Source organism: Lolium perenne, chromosome 3 (assembly GCF_019359855.2).
Source record: "Lolium perenne isolate Kyuss_39 chromosome 3, Kyuss_2.0, whole genome shotgun sequence".
NCBI classification, from domain to species: Eukaryota; Viridiplantae; Streptophyta; class Magnoliopsida; order Poales; family Poaceae; genus Lolium; species Lolium perenne.
The window spans coordinates 234,102,482-234,113,493 of record NC_067246.2 but is presented as its reverse complement, the minus strand read 5'-3'; the positions used below and the strand labels follow the sequence as shown (position 1 = coordinate 234,113,493).

The 11,012-nt window shown below is 41.6% G+C and overlaps 1 protein-coding gene across 1 annotated transcript; it reads left to right on the top strand.

Annotated features, from left to right (window-relative positions):
* Positions 1 to 4,059: 4,059 nt before the first annotated feature.
* On the top strand, positions 4,060 to 10,532 carry LOC127343720 (glycerophosphodiester phosphodiesterase GDPD6). Its single transcript, XM_051369909.2, has 8 exons — positions 4,060 to 4,194; positions 6,130 to 6,308; positions 6,523 to 6,706; positions 7,149 to 7,223; positions 8,460 to 8,569; positions 8,677 to 8,895; positions 9,146 to 9,301; positions 9,861 to 10,532. The coding sequence occupies exons 1-8, from the start codon at positions 4,179 to 4,181 to the stop codon at positions 10,095 to 10,097; spliced, it is 1,176 nt and encodes a 391-aa protein (XP_051225869.1). The 5' UTR covers positions 4,060 to 4,178; the 3' UTR covers positions 10,098 to 10,532.
* Positions 10,533 to 11,012: the final 480 nt, after the last annotated feature.

The following is an 11,012-nucleotide window of genomic DNA, read 5'->3' as shown; positions in this document are numbered from 1 at the left end:
TTGTGTCCCCAACACACCTAATAGGTGCACTAGTTCGGCGAAGAGATAGTGAAATACAGGTGGTATGAATATATATGAGCGATAGCAACGGTGCCGAGAAAATAGCTTCTTTGGCGTGTAGTTGATGGTGGTAGTATTGCAGACGAGTAACGCTTGTGATAAAACGAGTAAACAAGCGGCGATAGCGATATTTAGGAACAAGGCCTAGGGATTACACTTTCACTAGTGGACACTCTCAACATTGATCACATAACGAGCAGAGATAAATGCATACTCTACACTCTTGTTGGATGATGAACGCATTGCGTAGGATTACACGAACCCTCAATGCCGGAGTTAACAAGCTCCACAATTTGTTCATATTTAAGTAACCTTATAGTGTAAGATAGATCAAAAGACTAAACCAAGTACTAACATAGCATGCACACTGTCACCTTCATGCATATGTAGGAGGCATAGATCACATCAATATTATCATAGCAATAGTTAACTTCGCAATCTACAAGAGATCATGATCATAGCATAAACCAAGTACTAACACGGTGCACACACTGTCACCTTTACACACGTGCAGGAGGAATAAAACTACTTTAATAACTTTGCTAGAGTAGCACATAGATAAATTGTGATACAAACTCATATGAATCTCAATCATGTAAAGCAGCTCATGAGATTATTGTATTGAGGTACATGGGAGAGATGAACCACATAGCTACCGGTACAGCCCCGAGCCTCGATGGAGAACTACTCCCTCCTCATGGGAGCAGCAGCGGTGATGAAGATGGCGATGGAGATGGCAGCGGTGTCGATGGAGAAGCCTTCCGGGGGCACTTCCCCGTTCCGGCAGCGTGCCGGAACAGAGACTCCTGTCCCCCAGATCTTGGCCTCGCGATGGCGGCGGCTCTGGAAGGTTTCTGTGGTTTTCGTCGCACGCCTCAGGGTTTTCGATCCAGGGGCTTTATATAGGCGAAGAGGCGGCGCAGGAGGGTCGAAGGGGCGACGACACCATAGGGCGGCACGGCCAGGGCCTGGGCCGCGCCGGCCTATGGTGCAGGGGCCAGTGCCCCCTCCGGTCCTTCCCGGGTGTTACTGGATGCTTCCGGTGAAAATAGGAACTTGGGCGTTGATTTCGTCCGATTCCGAGAATATTTCGTTACTAGGATTTACGAAACCAAAAACAAGCAGAAACAGAACCGGCACTTCGGCATCTTGTTAATAGGTTAGTTCCAGAAAATGCACGAATGTGACATAAAGTGTGCATAAAACATGTAGATAACATCAATAATGTGGCATGGAACATAAGAAATTATCGATACGTCGGAGACGTATCAGTAGGCCTTTCGTAACCTGGTGGCATGCACATTTCATGATGGGATTGGTGTGGTTTTTTCTTCCCGTTTTTGTTGTATTGGGGATGGAAGAACATTTGTCATGATTCATTTCAGCATTTTTATGTTGTAGAGAAGTTTGTAGATATTTTCAAACCATACATCAACAATGTATTACATACGAAGTAATTGCACACGATTTTTTCTACCAGTTTGTTCCTAATGTTAGCACATGTGGTTCTCATATACTTGATTTGGTTATTACAAGCAGATGAGCCAAGACATGGTTGGGCCACTGGTTTGGTTTTCCTCTGCTAAGCAGAGAGGTAAATATTTATTGGAGGTGAAGTTGAAGCATCTGGAATGGGATCTACACATGGATAGATAGATAATCCATCAAATATATCACTTGAAACTACTATTTAATTTGTTTGTTCTAATACGTCTCATAATTTTGATGGAATAGTAATGCAATGGTTCAACCGAACCAATGAATTATTTCCAGCAGCTAATGCACAATGGTTTTGTGCAATGTTACATAAAAACTTCTGGTTGAGATTAGTGGTTTTGTTACCGGAAACTAAAATTTCGAGATCGGTAAGAATTACTTAATTTTAATGTATTCTTCAGTATTCGGTAGTTGTTCATTCTAGACCGCGTGACATTTTTTTGTTGTCTATAGCTATCATTGTTAGGCCTTTTTTCTTTTCACTAGAAGAATGTTGTACCAACGTTCCCTAAAAAACTGTATGGCCAATGCCACCAAAACCAACAACACATAGAAGCGCCAATCCTTAGCCACTTCTTTTGGGTTTAAGCTTATGGAGAAGTCAGCTTATGAATTTCGGTAGGGAGAAACTCCGGTGGGGAGAAGCTCCTATAAACTGTTCTACCCCTTCTTTTAGGTTTCCCGAATTTGACTGTAGTGTTATGTCAATAATGCCCCTAAATTTGATCTACACGTTCTCAATACTCATCTTTGTCCGTGAAGTGATGAACAACGTGTCTTCAGCGGAAAAGAAGGTCAGAGACCAACGGCAAATTCGTGTTGGCGTCCTAGAAACGTGTGAGGACTGAGGATCGGGAAGTGTGCCAACCCACTGCTGAACAACGAGCCACCGAGGCAGAGCATATGCCATCAGCAGCGGCGCCATTGTTGGTGTCTCGGTGATGGACCATGATGCGGGCGGAGAGGCAGGTCGCGACCTCAAGGTGCCGTAGCGGCAGCGCTTCGAGAGGTTGACGACGACGACCAACCGACGATGGACGGACTGGCTAGCTCGTCCTCGGCACCGATCTACGGGTGGAGAGGCTGGCGACAGTCGCTGCTGGGTGCGAGAATGAGCAGGAGATGCGGCAGAGAAGGAGGCTATGGGTGGCTGCTGGGGCGGCGAAGCAGGTGGCGGGGCCAGCATCCAGCAGGGAGCGGCGGCGGCGGGTGTGGCGGGGAGTGGTAGCGGGTCTGGCGGGGAATCCTCGCTCGGGTGCACGCACACATCGATGGGATGATACGAACCGCCGGCTCGTTTTTTTTTCTTTCCTTTTTACGAGTCTATCCAAATGTTATCCTTCGGGGTGGCATTTTGCTGTAAATAGAATCAACCAAAGGGGCATCTTAGTGTACCGATTCGATTCAGAGGGGAGAAGCTCGGGAAACTCCCAGAATCAGCTTGCGACTAGTTTTTACATATACACAAGAATTGGGCTTCTAGGTGGAAATAAGCTAGATAGAAGCTCGAGATTTCTTTTGGGCTTCATCGGTACACCACCTCGAAGCTGTCCTAGAAGCTAAAAAATGACCCTTAATGTCATACCGAAAAGAATTTTGGTGACAATTTACATCCTAATGCTTGATCTCTTTACTTCCTACTATTAGAACTATAGAAAAACACTTTGTAGCCTACTATTTCATGTTTACAGCTACCTCTTTGATATCTTTTAATTGACTCGAATTTAGCAATTAAGAAAGACAGGAGGGAATACATGCGTGAATGTTTTTGCAATTGTGAGAATATCTAGGCTAAGAAAATTTTGCAATTCGTATAAGTGACACGTGATATGGCAAATATGCAAAGTGCAAAAGGAAAGTGTGGCAAATGTGCAGCCCCGTTAAATAACATGTGTCTTTATTTGAATATTATATTATATTAAATGTGTGTCGTAAAAGGAATCGAGGACATGACATGTATCGTCTAAATGTTCTATTATATTAAATATGTGGCGGCAAAAGAAGAGTAACCACAATGCTGTCTTGGTATTGCGTTCAGTATTATCATGATGCAGTAATTATGATATCTTTTATTTGTTTTAAAATTTTAGAATAAATTGTAAATTATATAAATGCAGAGAAATAAAATTTGAATACCCGTAGCAACGGCACGGGCATTTGTACTGTACAACTAATATTAGTATTAAAATCTTATTGAAAACATCTTTGTAACGAGCAGCATATTCCCGAGAAAAGCCGGCACAGCTCATACCGCAATCCAACGGCAGAGCTGTTCGCCCCAAGAAGAGCTATTCTCGGAATATTCCGTCAACTGGTCTGGAAACTGTAGCACCCCACGAATAGTTACCCAACGTCACAGACACGTGGGCCTGTAACCTGTAAGACGATGTGGTCGCCCACATGGCAGTGAAAGGCAAGGGCTACCCTCGTCTCGTGGGAGGATATTATTGGTGGGGGCAAACGTGCCAGTCAGGAACTCCAAAGAAAAAAAATATAAAGCGGGAGCGAGAGACAGAGACAGATAGACGGGCAGACAGAGAGGAGCCGCGCCGTCATCTCCCCCCTCACCACAGCCAAGCTCCTCGCTTCCCGGGGATTGCGGCGGAGGGAGAAGCAGCACTATGAGCCCTTCCGTCTGTAAGTCTCCTCCTCACTCTCTCCTCTTCGATTCGTGCCCCACCTCAATGCTTCCCCGCCGCATCGATCTGTCGAACCCATCGAGCTATCTCTGCCGACTGCAGTTGGTATTTCGCTGGAATACCCTTTTTTCTTTTCTTTTCTGGTTCGCTACCGTCGGTTGACCACCGATAGGTGCGGAGTGGCTATGTTCAGGGATGAATCGAGAATCGAGGCAATTCGTGAATAGTACATCAGTTAGCGAATGACTGCTGTTTTGCGCAGCAGTCTAGGCAGTGGTTCTTGTACTGGAATTGGGGCTGATGGCCACCAGCCAATGAAATTGCTCTGGGGTTGCTTCTCCGTGGCTCGTCTGCGCGATTCTGCACAATCTCTCTCCCTTGATAGGGGTACTTCTGTTTTTGTGGTCGGGGGAATTGTTGGCACTAGTCCTTTGCTAGCGCGTGGCTGTTTTTAGGTAGTAGTTATTATATGGCCGTTTTCTGTTTTTCCACGATCCTACTATATAGTATTTGTAAAGGAACAACTGTATATGGCTGTGTGCATCCACTGGGTTAGCAACCCCTTTTCGTATTTTTTTGTTGCCGAGCTGGTACTTAATTTCTGCACCGGAGGTGAAGATAACTAGAAAGAAAAGTTTTTGGTCTCTGCCTTTTTCTTCATCTGACATGTTCTGGTATGTACAAATCCCAGGTAAGATCCAAAATCCGCTGATGAAACTCGCAGACTCGAACCTGTGAATTGCGGTCTTTAGTGAATTACGGTGTACAGTTCCACAAGAAATCTTTCGTTAGCTGTATTCGTAGCACAAACATGCATATCCTTTCACCGACAGGGGCAGAAGTAGAAACCAAAAGGGGGAGAGCAGCTAGGATAGTTTTTTTCTCGGGTCTCATGTATCATGGTTACTCACGTCTTCTGTGTATAGCATCCGGCCTTTACTTATTCTGTCCATATAATCCAAACTAGGCTAACTCGTTTCCAGTCATAAAGAATCTTCATGAGCAACCAATTTAAACGGAGATACTTTTGTACTTACCTTTGTCTTAAAAGTTATATTGTGGAAGTATTTGTCTTAAACTTGTCTGCTGTGGTAGTTCTGACACTACTGATTCAAATCCTATGTAATGTTTTTAGCATTACATAATCACATGGCTATTCTTTTTTAATTACTTTTTTTCGATAAGGGGAGAGACCCCAGCCTCTGCATCAATTGATGCATACGGCCTCTTTATTAAACTTATTTAAAAGGTCCGAGTTACAATCTTAAACCAATTCATGGATCACATAAAGTTTCCACATGGATCAGCCATCTAAAAAAAAAGAGTAGAACAAGCCGCCACAAGATCTTCATGTGAGCCGCCTTTCAGTACGCCAACCGCACCGGCTGTATATATCCCGTGCTACCGTCGCCAAGCGGTTGCACCCAATATCCATGTCCAGGCGCGCATCCTCCGGCTGGAGATAAGACCACATATGGATCCAATGGGTAACTAGTGGAATAACCTGCAGAAATGATGGGAAACTTTTTTTGTTAAATATAAAATCGTTGCGGACATTCCAAATTGCCCAAAGTAAAGCGCACACACCAACTCTAATGTGGCCTTTGTTTTTCTTAGTTACACCATTTAACCAATTTCCAAACAGATTAGTCACATAATCACATGGCTATTCTTTTTTAATTACTGAGAGGGCTCTGTGTGGTATGGGTGGTAGTTATATTTGTCACTGTTTGGATTGTTTCAAACTCTTCAATTTGGATATGATAGGATTGGAGGAACCTGGTAACAGTGTTAAATATGTAACATTTGTACATTAGCGATTCAAAGAAATGTTGATTACGTATTCCTAAACTGTCTACATAAGGCCACAATAAATATTAACTTTTGTCACATGTTAAGTTATCTTACATTGTGCTGTTGTCATCCTTGGCAGGTCATATTCCTTTTCTTCTGCTGCTACTGTTGCATGTGGTCATTGCTAGACCATTGTTTCCACTACCAAGTAAGGCTGGCAATGAAGAGAAGAAGCCCATACAGACATTTCGACCATATAACATTGCTCACCGTGGGTCAAATGGGGAAATCCCTGAGGAAACAACTGCCGCTTACCTGGTACAGCCGAGAGAATTGCTATAACTTAAAAATAATTTGTCTTTTTGCATATGGATTGTGATACCTTTGTCAACATGATACACCCTTTTCTGGTTAGATGTATTGCGTTGACAATTGCAAATGCTACGGAACTCAATACTGATAGCTTTCGATCATGTGAGCTTTCACCATTGGGAACTGCGTTAACAAATTCTGTAAAAAAATCCTGTTGCAGAGGGCTATTAAAGAAGGTGCAGATTTTATAGAGTCTGACATCCTTGCTAGCAAAGATGGGGCATTGATCTGCTTTCATGATGTAACACTTGATGAAATGACTGATGTTTCTAGCCGCAAGGAATTCGCCAATCGAAGGAGAACCTACGAGGTAGAATGGCTAAATGTCACAGGCTGGTTTGTAGGTATGCTTATTATAATCAACCCTGATGTGCTCATCTATTCTTGTAAATCCTTGTAGCAGTAGGATGAACAAAGATCTCCCGTGCCTCAAAAATTGGAAGCTTTTGCAACTGAAACTAGTTTGTGCATGGTTTCCTAGAACCATCATCTAATGCATTCTGCCAGCATTTGTAATTGCTATTATGGTATTTTATTTATGGAACGTCATGAGCTAATGAGCTTCCAGCAGCAATACTGACCATGGCCCACCAGCATAGAAATCATAAATCTCTGTGGTTGTTAAAGCATGGCAAGATCATATTTATTGATCTATGCCTGCTACAGAACTGACCTATGATCTATCTGCATATATGTATATGATGGAGCTAAACGTGAATGTAAACCTGTGAAACCATTGGTTCTTGTTTTTTTCAAACTAATGACTAGTTATTTATATGTATGCAGTGGACTTCACACTTGAGGAACTTAAAACACTGAAACTGAAGCAGCGATACTCATTCAGAGATCAACAATACAATGGTATGTGCACGTGTCCTAGAGTATTTTCTTTCGTTTTTCTTCCCGTGCTCAGAGAATATTTATTATCCTCTGTACGGATCATGCTGTACTTCCAAAGATCAATATATGGCCTTGTAAAATGGATCACTTTAGTTCCTCATAAAAAGAGATCAATTCATAAATAGAGCTGTTTATCAGGTGTAATTAATTGATTCATTCATTAATTCTCTGTTCACTAACCTGCTTTCCAGTTGCCAGCAACTAATACATCAGAATATTCTATTCCTTGCCTCACTTGTGCATTTTAGTCTTCTCAAAACAATGTTTTTTTTTTTGCACAAGTAGCATGATCTTATTTAGAGTTAGTAGAGAAATTTTCTCTTCTATGCTAACAAAATACATGAGGTAATTCGGAAGATGCAGTCTGGTGGCATATTTGCGAGTTAAGAAACTTTACTATTAAATTTGTATAGGTGAGTGCTAAATTTGAATAGGTGAGTGCCTGGTGTCACACATGGGCTCCTTGTTAGCCCATTTATTTTTGGGCCCAAAGTCCCCAAGCTAACGCGGCCAGTTTCTCCAGCATCGAGCATACTCCGCATGCTACGATGAACGTGCATGCCTCTGTTTGAGCATGGAAACGAATTAGTGTATGGATTAAGATGACCTTGGATGCTTGACGCATCCAAAATATAGCGTGCTATCATGTACTCAGGTTAACCAAAATATAAGTCAATCCTATCTGACTCCTCCTTCCTTTTCTCCTTCCGTTTTTTGTCTTCATTTTCTTTCCGTTGCTGCACATGTACCACGCACTGCGACTCGGAATTAAATCAGATTAACATGAAACTCTCCCCTCAAAAAATAAATAAATAGAACTTGCACGTCAGCGATCTGAATCTAATTGTAACTCCTACGGCCTATCACGCGGAAAACAAGCAACTGACTGAGATCAGAGGACCCAATGTTCCCCCGACAAAAATATCTGGCCAATGTGATGAAAATCCACGGACCCCCTTGAAGTTAGCATTCTATTAGCACTAAGCTTAACGTCAATATCGCTCCAACACCTTCACATGTACTAGAAATTTCCAGTTATCTCGTTATTTAATACTGTGTGGCTATTTTTTCTATACACGCAACTATTTATGTGCAGTTTATGTTTAACCATGTATTAATAATGAAAAAATGAAATTAAGGGCCGTGACAACTTAAGGGCATTCAGCTAATCATCATATTTATTTTCTTGATATGCAGGTAAATATTCAATCATCACATTCGAAGAATTTATTTCAATTGCCTTAGATGCAAGCATAACCGTCGGAATATACCCAGAAATTAAAGATCCAGTTCATATCAACAAGCATGTAAGTACCACTGTACTCAAGAAGCACTAGGTACACTAAGAATCTTCCGTGAATTTTCCAATTTCTGAAGTGCTGTAAAGAATGAGTTTGTAATCTACTATTGACAGGTAAAGTGGGCAGATGGAAAGACGTTTGAGGACAAATTTGTGGATACCTTACTAAAGTATGGATATAAAGGTCAATATATGTCTGAGAATTGGCTAAAACAGCCATTGTTTATACAATCCTTCGCTCCCACTTCCCTTGTACATGTATCAAAATTGACAGACTCTCCGAAGATCTTTCTGATTGATGATTTCTCAGTCAGAACACAAGACACAAATCAGGTACAAATCATGTGCAGTGAAGTGTATACTTCTTCTTTTTGCGGGGAAAAGAGGATTTTATTAAACCAAAGTAGAGTTACAATCATTGGTTATGGCCTCATGGATATCTGGAGGTATCCTATACTTCAATTTCAAGTGTATCAAAGGAAATGAATTTTATGCCTTGATATGGCTACATCTGAGCTTTTGGTGCTTCAGCAGAACCGTCTTACTATATGGATATTACTGATGCTATCTCTTTTTCTTGCAGTCATTCTGGGAAATCACTTCAGATGACTACCTTGCATATATTAGTAACTATGTTGTCGGCCTTGGTCCATGGAAAGATACTATTGTTCCAGCTGTAAATAACTATTTGATGGCACCATCTGATCTTGTTGCAAGAGCACATGCTCATAATCTACAGGTGTGATTTTTTTTATAGAAAGTTGCGATATTTGTTTGTATTCCTTACATTTGTCTGGAGTTACTACTTGCATGAATACTTATAAAGTAACATGTACGAGCTGTGCTAATTTTTTATGCAGTCATTATTATTCTTTGAGGCCAACATAAACTCAGACCACCTTCAGCACTTATTTTGTTTAAATGTCTTTGGTCAGTCTGAAAGTCCGAATCACCTGAAGAACCTAATGAAACCTCATTGTTTTCTTCATTTTTTTTCATCTCATGAGCATTACTAATCAGTAATTGTATGCATTGGAACAAAACATATGACATCTCCATCAGGGACTCTCCTTTGTCCTGATCCTCATCTTGTCATGTACTGAATTAGGATTGGACCAGTCGTTGCAATCGAGGCACAGAAGCTCAATTTTAACTATCATTAGGGCATTAAATCTGCTATAAATGCTCTTGATTCCTGAAGAAACAAATTGTTGCCTTACTACGTTGTCACCTACATTTTCCATGCCAGGTAGTTTGTAGTGGGACAGGTATTAAACAGCATCCTGTTGTCTCTGCAGGTACACCCTTATACATACAGAAATGAGAATCAGTTCCTGCACTTCAACTTTCATCAGGATCCATATGCTGAGTACAATTTCTGGATAAACACGGTGGGAGTTGATGGATTATTCACAGATTTCGCTGGAAGCGTACACCAGTACCAAGAAATGATATCTCCGCACCCCAAGGATGCAACTGCGAACAACCTCCTAGTAAAAATTGCTCAGATGATCGCAGCATATGAAGGCCTCTGAATAAGTGTGGGTTACTAATACTCACTCGCATTTTATGGGGATTGATGCGCAAGACCAAAATGAGTTATACATTTCACGTTCCGTGGGAATCTTAGAAGGTTTTTTTTTTTCTCGAACACACGCCAGAGCATGTGTCTTGGTATATCAGTGGGTTACAACCACATAGCAAAGCTACAAGAAAGAGAAAACAAAGAAGAGAAAATAAAAGGTAAGAAAACAAACTATACAAAGCTAAAAGGTAAAAAGGGAACCTTAGAAGGTCACCAACAGACAATGTTTTCTAGTGGTTTTGGAGTTAGCACGAGTTTTTATGTACCTCGCCATGAAATCCCTGAATCTAGAGGGAAAATTTCTACTGTCGCAATAATCATTTACCTATGTATATTAGAAGTTGCAAGTTGTAACAGGTAGTTCATTTCTTATCCGATGGGATTAGCCGTTGGACAATCTGCCAAGTTGGCATGTCTACATGCACAAGTGGAATTGGTATTGGAATGCGTTTATGTAAAAAACAGCGTGTGCAAACTTGTGCCCGATGGTTGCTTGATCAGTGATCACTTGATCTGGTAGGCGGCGGCAGCCACAGCCTGTGTTTGTTTTAGAGGAACCGGCTGTCGGTAACCAGCAGTTAGCTCCAGACGACTTCAGCTAGAAGTGTCATCGCAAAGTTATCGATTCAGTTAATGGAGCTTTGACGCTACTTACCGTTTACTTTCTATTGCCGTTACGGTTCACAGTTATTTGTCGTTGTACCATTCAGCTGTCACTGGCTATACAAGCCTGACTAGTATCATTGTAAGGTTACCGAATATTCTCTGAATTGTCTGAAGATACATTCATCTATAATCATATGCGGAATAGAAGGAGCCCCAGATAAGCTATTCCTTGCTGTTGCTGTCACTATTCTTCAGATTT

What these genes read in the sequence shown, in the direction of transcription:
- LOC127343720 (XM_051369909.2), top strand. An exon ending in AAACAACTGCCGCTTACCTG is followed by an intron (nt 6,309 to 6,522) that starts GTACAGCCGAGA and finishes ATCCTGTTGCAG; the next exon opens with AGGGCTATTAAAGAAGGTGC. An exon ending in CACATGCTCATAATCTACAG is followed by an intron (nt 9,302 to 9,860) that starts GTGTGATTTTTT and finishes TTGTCTCTGCAG; the next exon opens with GTACACCCTTATACATACAG.